The 20,468-nt window shown below is 41.1% G+C and overlaps 1 protein-coding gene across 1 annotated transcript in view; it reads right to left on the bottom strand.

The window, feature by feature from the left end:
- SCN8A (sodium voltage-gated channel alpha subunit 8) overlaps positions 1–20,468 on the bottom strand; it is a gene marked incomplete at its 5' end in the record, with an annotated part of 122,962 nt that overhangs the window by 89,932 nt on the left and 12,562 nt on the right. Inside the window, 4 exons of the mRNA XM_080811454.1 lie at positions 1,355–1,446; positions 2,962–3,090; positions 3,722–3,802; positions 5,868–6,004. Coding sequence (XP_080667580.1) covers positions 1,355–1,446; positions 2,962–3,090; positions 3,722–3,802; positions 5,868–6,004 — 439 coding nt within the window. The remainder of the gene's footprint in view (positions 1–1,354; positions 1,447–2,961; positions 3,091–3,721; positions 3,803–5,867; positions 6,005–20,468) is intronic.

Genomic DNA, 20,468 nt, shown 5'->3' with positions numbered 1-20,468 from the left:
CTGCACACTCTTGATTTCTGCCATGTTACTGCCCATGTATTTCAGGCTAGCAAGACTAGCTCAAATATCTTCCCTTCCAGATTTCAAGACCAGCCTTTGGGAAAAATAGTTAAGCACTACCTGGTAGTAAGGATTTAAATTAAATTAAGGATCTTAATGTGGGGTCCATAGGTGAGTTTCAGCGGGGTCTGGGAACTTTCCCCTGCTTCTCGAAAGGACCTAAAACTTTCAAAAGGTTAAGAAGCACTTGGCTAGTTCAACCAGGACCAAAAAGAAAAAGGCAAAAATTATGAAACCACTGTCAGTTAAAATTATGAAACCACTGTCAGTTAACTACTTCACAGCCACCCACTGATTGATTCCTTTTCCTTCTCAAGTTTCTGTTCTTGTTGTTTGCCCATACATTCAGACGTATGTATGTTATCTTACCTTTCACTGTTTTTAACAGCATCTGCACAAGCTTTCATTGGGATTTGTGTTTGAGAATGGCCTCTGAATACATACATAGTAGATGTCTACTGGTTCTTACTCCAGTGAAACAGACAGCAATAGGATGTGATACTGATTACTAAAGTTGTTCACTAACTCCAAGGCTCTTCAATTTGGCTCTAAAACTGGACTAGTTAACAGGGTAGGTGTCTTCTGTGCTTAAATAAGTCCATTAACACAGTTACAATAAAAGTATAGTTCATTGAATAACATCCCATCAGCAAACCATGCGACAGGAAGCCTAGAAACCACAAGCAATGGGATGACGGTGAATGTTAAATATACTGTAATTCCATGAGGCCAGGAAGCAAATGATCAATGTTTAAAGAGACAGCTAGCTCTGTGACAATTTTTTCAGATATTGGAGGATCCAAGTGATTTTTCAGCACGTGCGTTCTCAAAGCATGGATGGAATGGGGGCTGCATGCCTGGCCAGCGCTGCCATCGCAAGGGCCTGAGGACCAAAGGGCCATTCCAGAGAACGTCTCCCAGGAAGAACATGCGGAATGCAAGGCCATATCAAGTGTGCTGACACCGGTTTAGAATGTGGTGGACACAATGAATGGAGGGCAAAGAGGCGATGAGGCAGTCCATTGTGTGTGTAAATTTTCTCACCTGGAATTACAGAGATAGTTTTCAAAGCTCGGAGAACCCTGAATGTTCTCAGCGCTGAGACATTGCCCAGGTCCACAAACTCTGTCACATATCTGTAGTAAGGGAGGTCACACACAGACACAAATGACAAACACAGACACGAACACAAACACCGAAGGATAAAAAAACAAAACCACAACAAAACAAAAAGTACAATACGTCACGTCAGGGCCCTAACCCAACACCTAACACCAACCCCGGGCCATCTTACCTGGGATTACCGAAATAGTTTTCAAAGCCCTCAGTACCCTGAAAGTGCGTAGAGCTGAAACATTGCCTAGGTTTACAAACTCTGTTATATACCTGCAGAATCAAACCAAAGTTAACTTGTAATGGTACCACTGGGCGAGGGTTTGACAATGGGGGGGAAGAAAGGGTCTTATACACAAGCTATGATTTCATTCTTTTTGTTGTTGAAAAAGAAAATTTCCAAATATAAACACTTAAAGAACACATTTCTTTTTTCAGTTGGGCAAGGAGAATTCAAAAGAATATTTGAAAGAACTGATACAACCAGGAGGTTCTGAGGGCTTACTCTCTTAATCAGCATTGTGCTGTGTGGATCCCAATCAGAATGACTATTCTTGGTCCATTCATTATTTTTAGCAAAAAGGCAGGCCAGGATGTATCAAAGGCTTATGTCCCCAAGCTCTGTGAATAATTTCTTAGGAAAAAGGAAGCAAATTTCTGCAGCAGAAGCCCCATAAAAACAAATTTACATCAAACAGCTCCCTAGTTGACTAGGGCAAAAGTGCCTTAATGTCTACACATATGACTTATCGAAGAGTTGCACGCATATCTTTGCAGTCACACCCTCAGATGAAGTGCCTGTGACATACAAGAGCAGGGCTCAGGATCATGGGATCAAAGCAAATAGTGTGTTAAGTGCCCATTTTATCGCCAGCTCTGTGCCCAGCAAGGACACTTAAATTTTAAATGAACACCAGTGTGCATTCATAATGTTGGAAAGCTGGAAATTGCCTTAATATAACAGAAAGTCAAAGTTTCAGTTTCAAATATTCAATGCATAGCGTTCACTCATTCACATTTTACAGGTGAAACACATCTTTCTGAAGCTCAGACCCGTTTATATACAGACGCACTCACTCTTACACATCTGCATGCACACACACATCTATGCAATGCCCTTACTCCCCACCATACCACAGAATGCTTCCGCACCTGAAAATACAAATAGTTAAATCTGCTCTAACTTTTCAACCATCAGTTACATTTCCCAAAGAGATACAGGTATACAAACATGCAGCTAGCACACTAATGTGGGGGTCATACTGCCCTCTCACAATAGTTTGAACTTCTGGTCAGTACTTACTTCCTTAGGAAGGGACCAGTTTGGATACCTTGGCTCATGTTTTTAACTCTAAAATGTGCTCTCAAGTCTGTAACATCTGGACCAGCCTCATGAAATTACACACGATATAACATATCCAAGAAACTGATTTTCAGGTTAAGGTTAACACCTAAAAAATTTCAAATCTTCACCAAGGCCCCACAGTGATAAGCAGGCAAACCTTGATCAGTGTTATAAGGGGGAAGAAAATATGAGAGCATGTCAATGGAAAATCACTTGCTACTTTCCTTCCTCCCTGTAAAACCTTGGTTTTCCTTCTCCCATGGAAACATGCTGTCATTGTCCTCACAAGCAAGAATCACAGGCATAAGCCTGTTTGGCCTTAAATGGTTATCCATTAGTTCCTCTTACAACTGGCCATAAACACACTTACAGACACAACCAGGAATACAACCACACATACACAAGCACACCCAGAATAGCAGTAAAGTAAGCAGACAACTTACGCCATCATGATGACACTGAAATCCAACCAGTTCCATGGATCCCGTAAAAAGGTAAAGCCATCTATGCAGAAACCTCTCGCAATGATTTTCACTAGTGATTCAAATGTATAAATCCCTGTGAATGTGTACCTGTCAAAGAAATGGAGAATTTGGGGTAATTTCCAAACAGACAGAAACTTTAAATGAATCTTTGAAGGTAACAGTGCCTGAAATGTGGCTTCAACTAGTAGAGACAAAATGGAACGGGCACAGCCAATGCAGCAGAAAGGAAGGCAGGAAGAGAAAGGGATGCTTTGAAGGAAACTTACCGAAACACAAAACCAAGAGCTCTGGAATGCTGTACTGGGTGCCATCTAGTAGGTGATCATTTTGAACCAGGTGAGGAGGCCCCAGAGCTATTTTTAACTTTAGACAAGTTAAAAAAAAAAAAATTAGGAAACCTCAGGTTGGAGAAGGCAGTGTCATGAGGGACTAACTGAGGGCACAAGATGGCACTGGGGCAGCAAGTCAAAGGCACTGGCCAGCACAGATAAGGGTGGAGGTGAAGGGCAGTAACTTCCAGAGCGCACTTTCTCTTTCTAGAGTTGACTTCTTAGGATATTTCCTAAATTCCACATGGATCCTCACCCTTCTCTGTGAAGTAAAGAGTGGGGAAAAAACCCAATTTTTTTCCTTGATGGATAAACTGTGCAAAGCAAGATTTGGTGTGTAAAAATCTTTAAAACAAGCAAGCAGACAAATAAATAAATGAGCTACTTACTCCACATTCTTCGACCATTCAGGAGGGTTACTAAAAGTCATGAATACACAGTTGGTCAAAATAGTGCACATAATGATCATGCTAAATACTGTAGAAAAGAGTCAAGGGAGAATATACAAAATCTGGCCTATTTTCTTCCTCAGAAAGCAAACACATTTCACATTGGGTATCATGAGAATTAAGTCAGTAACCTGAAAGGAGACAAAGCACAGAGGACAAGGAAATGGGGAGGTGATAATGAAAGCCACCATGAACACAGAATGTCGCCATATGTATCCACACCTGACCAGAGAACAGTGGGTGGACACAGCAGGAGAGCCACTTTCTTTCTTTCAAAAGGGCTGTCACTGCTCTACTCCTTTTGGATAAATCATCTTCCCACCTACCCCTTCCCTCTTCAGCCTCAGCTATAGAATAAGCCTCTAAATCTCGGTGTAGAGAGTAACTAGAAATCTACCGGTCCACCAGATGCCCAAATCATCAGGTGAAAAAACACATTAAATCGAATCTATATTATTCAGTACTCATTTACTGTTAAGTTAATTATCTTATCTTGCATAACTAGTTATTTGGAAACCTACATGCAATTGATGGTTCACTTTTTTTTTTTTTTCCAGCATAACAGTATTCACTTTTTTTTTTTTTAATTGAAGTATAGTTGGCACACACTGTTATGGTGGTTTCAGGTGTAGAACACAACGGTTCACTTTTGCTCCTAGGTCCCCAAAGGGCTGAATTGTCCTTAAAGGGCAAGGCAACAGCCGCTATGTGTGGCATTTGAACAGTTTGGGAAACCAGTCACGACCTGTTGGGTGAGGATTTCAAGGACATATGCACCACCATACTAAGAATTAGATAATGGGGAAGATGCATCTGATCATGCTGAAAGTGCTCAGGAATGTTTATGGAGAGCAAACCATTTTGTTGCTTTTTCCGTTCCATCCAAGATTTTTCTCAACCCTTTCTGTTTTTATCTACTGAGAAAAAAATAAACTCCTTTAGGTCAGCATGTGAGTTACTCAAACTCAAAAAACTGTTACTTCAACAAGCACAGAAACCATATCCCATTTGTTGCTAACTTTCTCTCTTGCTAACAGCTTTCACCATCCTCACTCTACTAATGGAGTTTTTAAAAGAAAAAATACTTCTTACAGCTGGATTTTTTCTTCATTACAGCTCAACTTTTCTCCCGGGAATAACACATTCCAGTTAGAAGAGAAAAAGATGCTGCCTTCTGATCCAACAAAAGGGGAAGAAGTCCACTGTGAATTATTTATTCCTTGTAAACCTTTAAGTTTCAGAACTGTGTTCCTTGTAAACCACAGATTTCGGAATTGGGCTGCTAAATTCTTAGAGTCAATAAAATGCGCCAACAGCTTAGCCAATCAATTTACTAAGTTCCAATCGCCACTTTCCTCATACTACTTGGAGAATACAATATCCTTCAGAGCATGGGACTAAGTACTGACAAATTAAACTCCAACCATTAAATATAAATTCACTATGCGAAGTTGCTAGACTCATCACATAGTTTTTCATCTGCCATACACTCTCCTATATTAAGATATAAAAGTCAGGCCACATGAGTAAATGGGCATTTTCTGCTTAAGGGGGGGGAAATGTGAGTAGAGACTCATATCAGGCTTGCAATCTGGATCTAAACCTCTATACGAAGGGGCCATTTAATGTGAGAAACTGTCTCTGGCACTTTCCATACTCACTGCTCAAGAAATCAGAAATATTCAAGGCAGATTTCTAAAGCATTCATTGAACTCTTTATATTCAAGAAGTGGCATTCCAAAAAATTCTAGCATTGAACTTGTGTTAAAGAACTGAATCGTTTGCCTCAGGATGAAATTACTGAACTCTGAGCACTTTAAAGAGTAAGACTTTAGCTATAGGTTACTGTCTTGATTTGTCTCTCCTCATGATACTAACAAAATTCCAGACTCCCGTGATATCATTCTAGGAAAAGAGAGTTGGCTGAAGCTTAGCCCAGGATCTGGCAGAAGGTCATGCAAACTGCTGGCTCTGACACTACTGTCAATGACACTACTGATAAGATACTTAATATACAATTCAATTGTCAAAGTTCAGAAACATATTCTATATACCAGCGACCATGCAAATGCTGCACTCAGCCCACATTTGTAGAAAAGGATATGAGTGTATCAAAATTTTAATAGCTATTCTTCTTATCAGGTTAAAAGGACTTAAAATGTACAAGGCAGGCGTGGCACTAAATCTGAAGAGAGTTTTCCCTCTGTTTAATACTACAAAGGTCTGTGGAGAAAGAAAAAGAGAAATTATTAAAGCATGGGAATTAGTCACCACACACAACAACATTTTTCTAGGCAAGAAATAAATAAACTCAAATGTACTTATAATTTTGACTTCCTAAGCTGGTTTCCAAGGCAAGAAACCTTAAGACAGGGGCACCTGGGTGGCTCCGTGGGTTAAGCCTCTGCCTTCGGCTCAGGTCATGATCCCAGGGTCTTGGGATCAAGCCCCGTGTGGGGCTCTCCGCTCAGCGGGGAGCCTACTTCCCCACCTCTCTCTCTCTCTGCCTGCCTCTCTGCCTTCTTGCGATCTCTGTCTGTCAAATAGGTAAAAATTAAAAATCTTTAAAAAAAAAAAAAAAAGAAAGAAACCTTACGACACTGTGTCTTTCTTTCCCTCCCATCCCTCCCCTGCCCTGCCCCAGATTACAGACATAACACACAGTGGGCACTATCTTAGCAATTTTATGTACTTCTATAAATTTCTTTCTTTCTTTCAGAAACATATTGGAATTATACCTAGGCTGTACTCTGCCAGTTCTGAACAAGATGATGAAGTTCATTAACTTGGGATTCATTCACCCAACAACTGTTTTCTACATCCCTACTGTGTTCCAGGCAATGTTCTAGGTGCTTGAGAAATAGCAGTGAACAAGGCTACCGTGGTGCAGGAAGCTTATATTCTAATAGGGAAGAAAGAAAACAGATTTTTAAAAAAGCATAATGAATAAGTAAATGATATACAATGTGGTAAGAGCTATGGAAAAAGGAGGAAGATGAGGGAAGGGGAGACAGAGAGTGCTGGGGTCAGGGGACGTGTGAATGGAGAGGTGACCCATTCTGAAGGAGGTGGTCAATGGAGCAAAGACTTGAAGTAAGTGAGAAGAGCTCCCCATTCCACTGGTGCTTACCTACGGAGTCTACTCTCTCTGGCTCTCAAGAGCCTCCATGACCAAACAGCCTTGACGAAATCATTCAACTGTATTTCCCAATGTGAATCTTCCTGTCTTGCCATGTTACAGTAAGTCATAACTGGCCTTTGCTCATATTGCTCATCCTAACCACAATGCCTTTTCTTGTCTCATGAATTCAATTCAAAGTACTTCTGAGCATCGATTCTGTGCTAAAGTCTGGGTTACAAAATTGGATAAAAAGTACTTTTAGGGAAGACATATATATGAACTAGTGATTATGATGCAGGGTAAATACAAAGTTCAGTAAGAAAAATATGCATACTATATGAGAGGCAGCAGGAGGGGGAGTTTTTCCTCCCCTTGGGTAAAGAATGGAAAGGAGGAGAGTGAGCTGGAAGGTATTCATGAAGGAAAGGAACTGATATTTGGAAGGGATTTCAAAGATACAAGGGGAGGGGCTGGCAGGGAAAGGGAATAGAATAGAATGTAGAGAAGCACAGTAGCACATAACCGTGGGCCATTCTCAGGGAACTGACAGGTAATTTGGTGTTGATGGAGGAGAAACAGAGAAGGGGTGCAGCAGACTACGAAGCTGGAGAGGCAGGGGCCTATGAGACTGAGCTACTAAGGAGACAAGGCCAGTGGAAAGTACACAGCACTGGCAACTCATTGTGTGGATGAAAGAGCAAATTGTCAAATGTTAGCCATTCTAAGTAGGCTTTAAAAAATAGGGCACCTGGGTGGCTCAGTGAGTTAAGCCTCTGCCTTTGGTTCAGGTCATGATCTCAAGGTCCTGGGATGGAGCCCCGCATTGGGCTCTCTGCTCAGCGGGGAGCCTGCTTCCTCTCTCTCTCTCTCTCTGCCTGCCTCTGCCTACTTGTGATCCCTCTCTCTGTCAAATAAATAAATAAATATATATATTTATAGAAATATATATATTTCTATATATTTAAGAAAAAATATATATATACCAAACAATACACGCTTGTTATTATATATAAGGCACAGCAGACTTAAGTTCTATCTCATTACCCAAAGATAACCTTTGCTGTTATATATCTTTTTTTGTACATCTTTTCTGAACTTTTCTGTGTAAATACAAGCATACAGATACAGCCTTAAAAAGACTTACTTTCTCTCTCAGATGGGATTGTACTATAAATACTCTTCTGGACCTTGCATTAAAAAATGAACCCCCACAAAGAAAAGCCCAGGACCAGATGGCTTCACTGATGAATTCTACCAAATGTTTAAAGAATTAATACCAATCCTTTGCAAATTCTTCCAAGAAACAGAAGAGGACACACTGCCCAACTCATTCTGTAAGGTTGGTATTGCCAGAATACAAAATCAGACAAAGACATCACAAAAAAAAAAAAATCAAAACTATAATATCCCTTATGAATACAGACACAAAAGTCTCAACAAAATACCAGCAAACTGAATCCAGTAGCATATAAAAAGGATTATACACCATGATCAAGAAATACAAAGATGGTTTAATATGTAAAAATCAATCAATGTAATGCAACATACTAATAAAATTAAGACAGTAACCACTAGACCACCTCAACAGATGCAGAAAAAGCATTCAACAAAGTCCAATACTCATTTATAATAAAAACACCCAACAAACTAGAAAAAGAAGGGAACTTCCTTAATCTGATGAAGAGCATATAGCTAATATACATTTGATGATAAAACTGAAAGTTTTCTCTCTTAAAATTAGGAATAAGAGAAGGATGTCCCTCTCACCTCTTCAACACTGTACTGGATGTTCCAGGCAAGGCAATTAAGCAAGTAAAACTATTTCTATGTGCAGATGAAATGATCCTATATATGGAAAACTCTACGGAATACACACTCACAAAACTATTAGAGCTCATAAATAAGTTCAGCATAGTTTCAAGATACAAGACCAATATGTAAAAATCGGTAGTATTCCTATACACTAGCAATAAGCAATCCAAAAATGAGGAAATTAAGAAAACAACTTCATTTACAAGAGCATCCAAAAGAACAAAATACCTAGGAATAAATGTAAGAAAAGAAGTATAAAACTTGTACACTGAAAACTACAAAACATCATCAACAGAAATCAAAGAAGACCTAAACCAGTGGAAACCATCTCATGCTCAGGCATTAGAAGATGTAATGTTGTTAAGATGGCAATACTCCCCAGGGCGCCTGGGTGGCTCAGTGGGTTAAAGCCTCTGCCTTCGGCTCAGATCGTGATCCCAGGGTCCTGGGATTGAGCCCCGCATCGGGCTCTCTGCTCCGTGGGGAGCCTGCTTCCTCCTCTCTCTCTGCCTGCCTCTCTGCCTACTTGTGATCTCTGTCAAGTAAATAAATAAAATATTTAACAACAACAACAAAAAAAGATGGCAATACTCCCCAAACTAATCTACAAACTCAAGGCAATGTCAATCAAAATCTCAACTGCTTTTTGGGGCAGAAATTAACAAGTTGAGAAATTCATGCTCAATTCATACAGAAATGCAAGGGAACCAAAAGAGCAAAACAATTTTGAAAATTAAGAATAAATTTGAGGACTCACACTTCCCTGTTTCAAAGCTTACTACAAAGCTATAGCAATCAAGGGGCACCTGGGTGGCTCAGTGGGTTAAAGCCTCTGCCTTCGGCTCAGGTCATGATCCCAGGGTCCTAAGACTGAGCCCTGCATCGGGCTCTCTGCTCATCAGGGAGCCTGCTTCCCTTCCTCTCTCTCTCTGCCTGCCTCTTTGCCTACTTGTGATCTCTGTCTGTCAAATAAATAAATAAAATCTTAAAAAAAGAAAAGCTATAGTAATCAAGACTGCAGTACTAGCACAAAGATAGCCATATCTATCAATAGAACAGAACTGAGAATTCAGAAATAAACCCATACAACTATGCAAATCGATTTTTGACAGAAGTGCCAAGACAATTCAAAGGGGGAAAGAGTAGCCTAGCCTTCAATAATCGGTGGTGGGAAAATTGGACAATCACATCCAAAAGAATGAATATGGACCTCTACCTCACACCTTATACAAAAATTAACTTAAAATGGATCAAAGATCTAAATGTAAGAGCTAAAATGATAAAACACTTTGAAAAAAACATAAGTGTAAATCTTCACATCTTTGGATTTGGCAGTGGTGTCATACTTGTGACACCTAAAGCACAAACAACCAAATTAAAAAGAGATAAATTGGACTTCACCAAAATTCAAAATTTTGTGCAACAAATGACACTATCAAGAAGGTTAAAAGACACTATCAAGAAAGTTAAGATAACCCGACAGAATGGGAAAAAATATTTGCAAATTGTGAATCTAAGAATGGCCTAGCAGCCAGACTAGAAAAGAATTCTCAGAACTCAACAGTAAAAAGACAAATAATTCAATTTTGAAGTAGACATTTCTACAAAGCAGACAGACAAATTAGCGGCAGATGAAAAGATGTTCAACATCATTCATCATTAAGGAAATGCAAATAAAACCACAATGAGACAGTACTTCACACCTACCAGGATGATCATAATGGAAAAAAAAGAACATGGAAAAGAACAAGTGCTGGCAATGATGTAGAGAAGCTGGAACACTCACATATTACTGGCAGACGTAAAATGGTGCAGCCAGTTTGGAAAATAGTTTGGCAGTTCTTCAAAAGTTAAGCACAGAGTCACCATATGACCCGGCAATTCCACTCCCAGGTATGTACGTACCCAGGAGAACTGAAAACAGGTATTCACAAAAAAACTCATACATGAAGGTATATTCAAAATGGTACAAAAGCAGAAATGACCCGAAATGTCCACTGGTGATGGGTGAATAAACAAAATGTGGTCTATCCATATCGTGGGATATTATTCAGTCTTTAAAAGGAATGAGATTCATTTATATGTTACAACACAGATGAACCTTCAAGGCATCATGGTAAGTGAAATAAGACAGACACAAAGGGACCGATATAAAGTTCCACTTCTATGAGGAACCTGGAATAGGCAGATTCATAGAGATGGAAGGTAGAATGGAGTTTACCAAGCGCTGGAGGAGGAGATAGGGAAAGACTGTCTGATGTGTATAAGTTTCCCTTTGGGAAGATGAAAAAGCTCTGGAAATGGATAGTGGTGATGGTTGTACAAGATGATGGATATATTTAGTATCACTGAATCGTACACTTAAAAATGTTTAAAATGGTAAATTTTATATTACATATATTTTGCCACAATAAAAATATATACATTATTATCTGAAGAGTGCTCAGTAAGATGTTATTGACAAATTTATAAAAATCAGCTTTATTCCAAGCCAAATAATAGAATTAAGAAAAGTAATAGCCAAAGGTGGTTTCCTAACCCATTTTGAACTTCAAAATGATTGGAGGAACTTTTTGAAAACTAAAGGCATCTGGCCCTAGAAAAAAAGGAAAGAAAGAAAGAAAATGACGGATTATTCATGTCACAACATGGGTGAACCTTGAAAATCTTGAAAAGAATTCATACACAAAAGGCCACATACTGTAGGACTCTATTTACATGAAATGTCCAGAATAGGCAGATCTATGGTGGAAAGTTGGTTAGACGTTGCCTAGGGCTGGATGGGGAAGGGAATGGGGAGTCACTGTTAAGGGGCCTCTCTGGGGAGACAAGAATGTTCCAGAATTAGATAGTGGTGACAACTGAACAACATGTGAACAAAACACCAATGAACTGCACACTTTGAAATGGTGAACTAACTTGTGAATGATATCTCAGTAAAAAACAAACACCACAGCAACAGAACAAAAAAATGAACTGTTTAAGAAGTATAAGACATATACAAAGGCCTAAAGAACAATACCACCAACATCCACATACCCATCAGTTGCTGAAGAGACTAAGGCCTTACCAATGTTGCTCCTTCCTGCACACTCTCCGAACACATCCCTCCTTCCCACAGAGGAAGCATGATTTTGAAACTGGTCTTGAGGTCCCACTTTTTAATGAAATATTTCCAATTATTCTGAGCTCTCCCTTTTTTGAACTCCTATTTATAGTTGGACTTCTTTTGCCTTTCATTCCATTCTAAATCTTTTTTTTAACCCTCCCACTGCCCCAATCAGTTACCCCAAAACTAGGTTTTACACTCTGAGAGGGCAGGAGTCAATCTCACATTTCTTCCCACAGTTCCAATAACCCAAACCCACGCCACCCACTTCCGATAAACAACTGCCAAAAATCCTTTCCTCTCATCGTCTAGTCTTTCCTAATCTGGCAGTCATGCCTTTCTCTCCCAGTTATGTTATGCCATACATATTCTGGAAATGCTCAATTTACCATCCCTAGTGTTCGAGACTGCACTGTGACAATGTTCTTCCTGTTACCAGAGGGTACTGGCTCTGGTGGGACGTGCTGCAGGAAAGCCGAATCCTAAAAGCAAGAGGAAGCAGTAGACCTAGGGTTAAGCTGAAGCAGGTCAGAGGCCAGGTCTTCCATATTTTGGTTACCCAAAGAAACAAAGACCCCGGGACTTTCCAGAAACTCCCTCTCTGAAGTACTTGTATGCCTATGGGTTTCTATAGCAACTCCCTCTATGAAAATGCCAAGTCTTTTAAATAACCTCCTCATTCAGCCTCCTAATATTCCCATGAAGTATGGGTAAGGGAGGAATTATTCTCCTCTATGTATTTTACAAAAGCTCAGGAGAGGGACACCACCTAGCAAAGGTCACACAGCAAAGGTCACGCAGCAAAGAGCAGTATATTATGCCAAGTTTAGAGCCTCCTTACAGCTTCTCCTGTGCCAGATTGAGAGGCTGATTAGTGGCAATGTGGCAGAGAATGAGACTGGTATGGGGGATGGATTCCCTGGTGAATGAGAAATTTGAGCCCCTGGGGCAGACGACATAAAAGCCTAAGCAGCAATGAAAGAAGCACTGGCCCATGTCCCAGGATCTAAAAACCACCAGGGCAGGCCTTTACAAAATCACCCACCTGCTTTAGAGGAAGACAGGGAACAGGACTTTTGAAAGTAGTGTACTCTGCACCCTCCATTTCTCTGATCTTTGAGTTTGATCATGGAAAGATCATGGAAAGACGGGTCTAAAGGTCCACTGAGGGTACCTCCTACTGCAGAGTCAGCATCTGCACATGAACAACTATCTGCTGGCTGCTTAATGAACAAATGCTTGTGTGTCTGAGTTGAGGGACTAGGAGAAGAGGCAAAAGAAAAAGAAGACATGAAGGAACGGAAACTGTTAGTCTTGGTTGAAGAAAATCCAGGAGGCAGCTAGGATTCTGAATTAGTAAGTGAGGAGTTGACAAGGAAAGTAGGGATTTTGGTGAATTTAAAAACTATGGTTTTATAGGTATAAAGGCTTTATTAATGGGGCACCTGGGTGGCTCAGTGGGTTAAAGCCTCTGCCTTCAGCTCAGGTCCTGGTCTCAGGGTCCTGGGATCAAGCCCCGCATCGGGTTCTCTGCTCAGCAGGGAGCTAGCTTCCTCCTCTCTCTCTGCCTACCTCTCTGACTACTTGTGATCTCTATCAAATAAATAAATAAAATCTTTAAAAAAAAATATTTTATGCGGGGTGCGTAGGTGGCACCGGTTAAGCAGCTGCCTTTGGCTCAGGGGCCCTGGGATCAAGTCCTGCATCAGGCTCCCTGCTCAGTGGGGAGCCTGTTTCTCCCTCTCCCTCTGCTGCTCCCCCTGCTTGTGCTCTCTCTCTCTGTCAAAAACTAAGTAAATTTTAAAAGAAGAAAAAAAAATGTTTCACGTTTTATGTATGAAGTAGAAATTTCATAATTAATAGGTATTAATTACTGTGCATAGAGTAAAAATAGTTTATCAGCACTCTTTTCTAAATATTTCCATCCTAGGTCTTCATCAAGTATAAAAAGGAGGTATCTTTTTTCCACTCAAAGAGAAATAAACACATGGTCCACACAAAACCACCTCCTGTGAAGATGAATCCTCCATACTTCCAGTAGCCAGCTGTATTACGATAAAACATACTTTGTTGTTAAAATAACTAGTACATATGCTTAATGCATATGCAGTTTTTAACAAATGCAACCTTTTAAAAAAAGGTTTTAGTTATTTATTTGAGATAGAGAGTTGGGGGGGGGAGCATGAGTAGGTGGGGAGAAGAGGGAGAAGCAGGCTCCCCACTGGGCAGGGAGCCCGATGCAGGACTCAATTCCAGGACCCCGGGATCATGACCTGAGCCAAAGGCAGACATTTAACAGACTGAGCCACCCAGGCGCCCCCTTTCATAACTGCATCTTTAGCATAAAACAAGATGGTGTGTAGACCAAGACAAGTACTCGAAGCTTAGGAATCTCCCTTCCAACACTGTCATTTGCAGTGCTCATGTGACAAACAGCATCGTGTATATCAGGGGACAGCAAATCTCTTTCATAAAGAGCCACACAGTAAATATTGCAGGCTCTGTGGGCTGCACAGTCAACTCAAGCCTGCCACTGTGGGGCAAAGTAACCATAGACAACATGTACAAGTAAAAGTGTCTGTGTTCCAATAAACCTTATTTATGGACAAGGAAATTGAAGTTTCATGTAATTTTCACACATTGTAAAATATTATTCTTCCTTTGACATTTCCGTAACCATTTAAAAGTACAAAAACCCTTTGAACCCATGGGCCATACAACAACAAATGGCAGAGATGATCTGACCCACGGGGCACAGCTGGGTGAACCCTGTCACATACTAACACCAGTTTGGACCTAGGCCCAACTGGCTACATAGGAGTTAATCACAGCAAAGAAGAAGTAAAACTCTCACTCTTTGTGGAAGATATGATACTTTATGTGGAAAACCCAAAAGACTCCACCCAAAAATTGCTAGAACTCGTACAGGAATTCAGTAAAGTGTCTGGATATAAAATTAATGCACAGAAATCAGTTGCATTTCTATACACCAACAGCAAGACAGAAGAAAGAGAAATTAAGGAGTTGATCCCATTTACATTTGCACCCAAAACCATAAGATACCTAGGAATAAAACTAACCAAAGTGACGAAGACTCTATACTCAGAAAACTATGAAGTACTCATGAAAGAAATTAAGGAAGACACAAAGAAATGGAAAAACGTTCCACACTCATGGATTGGAAGAAAACATATTGTGAAAATGTCTATGCTACCTAAAGTAATCTACACATTTAACACAATCCCTATCAAAATACCATCAATTTTTTTTCAAAAAAATGGAACAAATAATCCTAAAATTTATATGGAACCAGAAAAGACCCCCTAATAGCCAGAGCAATGTTGAAAAAGAAAACCAAAGTTGTCGGCATCTCAATTCCAGACTTCAAGCTCTATTACAAAGCTGTAATCATCAAGACAGTATGGTATTGGCACAAAAACAGACACATAGATTGAAGGAAAAGAATAGAGAGCCCAGAAATGGACTCTCAACTCTAGGGTCAACTAATCTTTGACAAAGCAGGAAAGAATATCCAATGGAAAAAAGACAGTTCTTCAACAAATGGTGTTGGGAAAATTGGACAGCCACATGCAGAAGAATGAAACTGGACCATTTCCTTATACTACACACAAAAATAGACTCAAAATAGATGAAAGACCTCAATGTGAGACAGGAATCCACCAAAATCCTTGAGGAGAACACAGGCAGCAACCTCTTCGACCTCAGCCGCAGCAACTTCTTCCTAGAAACATTGCCAAAGGCAAGGGAAGCAAGGGCAAAAATGAACTATTGGGACTTTATCAAGATCAAAATCTTCTGCACAGCAAAGGAAACAGTCAACAAAACCAAAAGACAACTGACAGAATGGGAGAAGATATTTGCAAACGACATATCAGATGAAGAGCTAGTATCCAAAATCTATAAAGAACTTATCAAACTCAACACCCAAAGAACAAATAATCCAATGAAGAAATGGGCAGAGGACATGAACAGACATTTCTGCAAAGAAGACATCCAGATGGCCAATAGACACATGAAAAAGTGCTCCACATCACTCGGCATCAGGGAAACACAAATCAAAACCACAGTGAGATACCACCTCACACCAGTCAGAATGGCTAAAATTAACAAGTCAGGAAATGACAGATGCTGGCGAGGATGCGGAGAAAGGGGAACCCTCCTACACTGTTGGTGGGACTGCAAGCTGGTGCAGCCACTCTGGAAAACAGTATGGAAGTTACTCAAAAAGTTGAAAATAGAGCTACCCTATGACCCTATCACACTACTCGGTATTTACCCTAAAGATACAAACGTAGTGATCCAATGTGGCATGTGCACCCAAGTGTTTATAGCAGCAATGTCCACAATAGCCAAACTATGGAAAGAACCTCGATGTCCATCAACAGATGAATTGATAAAGAAGATGTGGTATATATATACAATGGAATATTATGCAGCCATCAAAAGAAATGAAATCTTGCCATTTGCAACAACGTGGATGGAACTAGAGGGTATTAAGCTAAGTGAAATAAGTCAATCAGGAAAAGACAGTTATCATATGATCTTTCTGATATGAGGAATTTGAGAGGCAGGGCGGGGGGTTGTAGGGGGCAGGGAGAGAAAAAATGAAACAAGATGGGATTGGGAGGGAGAAAAACCGTTAAGAGACTCTTAATCTCACAAAACAAACTGAGGGTTGCTGGGGGGAGAGGGGTATGGAGAGGGTGGTTGGGTTATGGACGCCGGGGAGGGTATGTGCTATGGTGAGTGCTGTGAATTGTGTAAGCCTGATGATTCACAGACCTGTACCCCTGGGGCAAATAATACATTATATGTTAATTAAAAAAAAAAAAAAAAGAAATGCAGGTTCACAAGGCCCACCATAGAGGTTTGGGATTCAATAAGCTGCAGAGGAATCTTGCTCACCAGGATCTGGGAACCACCAAGTCATCTTCCAGGTCACTAAAAGGGGAGGGGGGGGACCTCCAAAACACCCGTCTTCAAACACCTACATTCTCCTGCTTTACCGGCCTCTACCTAGCTGTACGGCTGGGGTGAGCCCCCGCTTCTCTCTGGATCTCATTTTCTTCATCTGTAAAATGATGACATGCCCAGGCCTTTTCCTGCTCTGAGATCTGTGATTCTGTGACTTGGAGAATATGGAGAAGTATCCAAGATGAAGTGCAACAAAGCAGCGAGCCATACTTTTGAGGATAATAAATTATTATTTATTCTTTCACATTACATGTTGGTAGAACTCTCCTGAATTGGTTATTTTGCTCTTTAATGCGATACTCTATCAAAGCCCAGGGTCAGCAGCTGTGATACTACCCTGAAAACTATACTTATATGTGGTGGGCAGGGGGCAGCACAGAGCAGTCCCAGGGCAACCCCCACCTCCACGCCCCATTCTTGGCAGAACAGTGAATAGGAGAAAGAAAACGAATTGAGATGACTGGTGACGGGCTCACTTTAAAAATATATATATTTAAAGCATTTTAAAGCCATATGCATGACTAATAAAATCTTAGTAATCATCATTAAACTGCTGATAAGAATCTAGAAAAGGAGTTTAGTTCCTTGTTCAACACTGGATTCTTCAAAGCCCAGGAAGAATGAATGGGAAGGACAGCAAGCTTTGGATTCTTACAAGAATACTTCTTAAGCAATAATCACTTGTTGTCCATGAAGTCCAATAATATTTTACCTAATCTGTCTTAAATTAGATCTTTGTGAAGTAAATGAGTTAAAAGGGAAACTGAAATTGAATTGTGGTTTACTGTCCAAGGGGAGATATCAGTTTATAATAACAGCCACTGAAGGCATTTGAGCACGAGGCCCATTAAGAGCAGTGGAACAGCCCTTAACGAGTTATGGCACGGAGTCTTAATAAATATGTCATGCCGACATAAAATGAACCTTCTGAAAAGCACAGGCTTTTCATTTCTAATTAGCAGTGTGGGGCTTGGAGCCCAGGATGGAGGAGCTTTGCCACTGCTAATTCAGAGTAAGATGTATTCTGTTCCGGGTCTACCAAGAGGGGGAGGGATGTTGTGCATGGCCAGGGACAAGCACATTCGCACACATACCGAACAAATCCTAGCATACTGCAAATGCAGTCCAGGAACTGCACGCCCATACCCAAGTACTAAAGTGCGGCCAGGATCATGGCATTTTGTCACCCTCAACCCACCCTAGGATCAGAGTAATTTTTTTAATCCTGCAAAAAGTACAGATTAAAATAATAAAGCGTGGGGCGCCTGGGTGGCTCAGTGGGTTAAGCCTCTGCCTTCAGCTCAGGTCATGATCTCAGGGTCCTGGGATCGAGCCCCGCATTGGGCTCTCTGCTCCGTGGGGAGCCTGCTTCCTCCTCTCTCTCTGCCTGCCTCTCTGCCTACTTGTGATCTCTGTCAAATAAATAAATAAAATCTTTTAAAAAAATAAAATAATAAAGCATGCATAAATATGAAAGGATGTTACTGCAAAAAGTACTCAGAGCAGGGATGGAATATATCACACACCAGAAAGCCTCTCAGAGAAGGGTGCAGTCCCCAGCCCCTGGTTTGCTGTGGGACACACAGCCCAGGAGAGTGGCTCTCCCCTCCACTGAGTTCTCCCTCCCCTGTGAGGTCATCAGCTCCCTCAGGACAAAGGTAACCTGCAGGTACCCGATGACCTCTGGCTACAGTGCACAGCCAGGGGCCCAGGGATTGAGCCGATCTACAAGAGGGCAGCTGGGAACCAGCGTCCTTCGAGTCTAGGTGGCTATAGCTGTTACTGACCCTGACATATGACTACCTCCCCGGGGTATGCTTTCTGGATCTTAACTGTTTCGATCTCTAGAGGGGACTGACCCTCTCGTTTTTAGCTGAATTCTCTAGCCTTAAGTTCTTGTCTGCCTCAACCTTATATATATACCTTCTTCTCCCAGACCTATGTACCTCTTCTGAACCAGGCAACTGGCCAATTGGACTTGTAATAGTTCTTAGCTCCTTCCTGCCTAACTATAAATTGTGAGTTCTGGTGACTACTACTGGGGCAAATCATCTCTGCCTCTTGGTTTCAGAGTGTGCGTGCACAGGCTTCCACCCAATAATGATCTAAGTACAGCTGACGTGAGGGCAGCTACTGCAGAGACAGCAGCAGCAGCCCACAGTCCACTCACCAACAGCAATCTGGTGCTCACTCCCAAGGAACTAGCCATAGAGCCAAGGGAGCAGGCAACAAATCAAGGTCCCTTCAAAGTTCCCCTCCTTTAGTAAAGCAAAAGCTAATGCCAGATCTAAATAGATTCTACTTCGGACTAGGAAGCTGTTGGGAAATAAATTGCCTGCGCTGTTGAAATGACTCCACTATGTTGAAAAGGGCCCAGATGCCTTTCTTAATGTGCAATCTGCTTAGCGGGTCCCTCAGGTGAAATCACGATTATAGTCCCATGTGCTTTAGGAAAGGCTCCAGCAAAGGCACAACTGGCCTGAATTTCTTCAGTACATGTGTCCTGGTACTAAGCTGCCTTTTTAAGAATACTGATCTAAAGCAGGACATGAAATATGGACAATTTTTTTTCCTTTAGGCTGTACTTTTGTTTGAACTATGAGTATTTTATTTTATTTTTTAAATTTTTTTGAAGATTTTATTTATTTGACAGAAACACACCGAGAGAGGGAACACAAGCAGAGGGAATGGGAGAGGAAGAAGCTTCCCGCCAAGCAGGGAGCCCGATGTGGGGCTCGATCCCAGGACCCTGAGATCATGACCTGAGCAGAAGGCAGAGGCTTAACGACCGAGCCACCCAGGTGCCCCTTTATTTTATTTTTATTTTGATTTTTTTAAGTAGGCTCCACAAACATGGGGCTTGAACTCATAACCCTGAGATCAAGACCTGAGCCGAGATCAAGAGTTGGACGCTTAACCGACTGAGCCACCCAAGTGGCCCAAACTAAGAATATTTAGAGCCATCGTCCTCCAACTCTATTCCACTACACTGAGGATGGGGCAAGAGAGACCTCTAAATCCCATGTTTATATTTTTATTGCTTTTGGTCATTGACAATTGTACCTGTGAGCCTATCTGAGAAATAACAATGAACATTAAGTACTTACTCTGTAGCAGGCAGTCTACTAGGGTACCCATGTAGTATCTGTCTCACAGCAACCACTCCGTGAAGTAGGAAGGTACTATAATACAGATGATTAAATCAAGGTGGAAAGTCAGGTAACTTTCCCAAGACCACAAAATTATTTATTAAGTGGCAAAACTTAGAATTGAGCAGAGGTGGTCCAACTCCAAAGCCTATGCTCTTAATCATCATAAGGCAAGCTTCAAAAATATCTAACTCCTCTTTTTACAGACAAGAAACCAAGAACAGACACCTCTGCTCACACTGACACCACATGGCCGAGAGTTCCTAGGGCCCAGGTCTCCTGGCGTCTGGTCCTGGATGCTTTTACCACACCAGGTCCTCTGGTCCAATCCTTGAGGCAATGAAGGAATCTCTCTTACTTAATACCTGTAACTCTGGCAAGAGGAAAACCCCTGCACAGGCCTCAGAGAGCCTAGCAGCTGGTTATGGTTACAGTCTTTTTCCCGAGTTAAGCTGGATGAAGGTAACGCTTCTGATTTGGTTTGACCTTGTAACCTCACGC

The sequence above is a fragment of the Martes martes genome, assembly GCF_963455335.1.
Source record: "Martes martes genome assembly, chromosome: 8".
NCBI classification, from domain to species: domain Eukaryota; kingdom Metazoa; phylum Chordata; class Mammalia; order Carnivora; family Mustelidae; genus Martes; species Martes martes.
The sequence above is the reverse complement of the archived record's forward strand: the minus strand, read 5'-3'. Positions and strand labels throughout refer to the sequence as shown.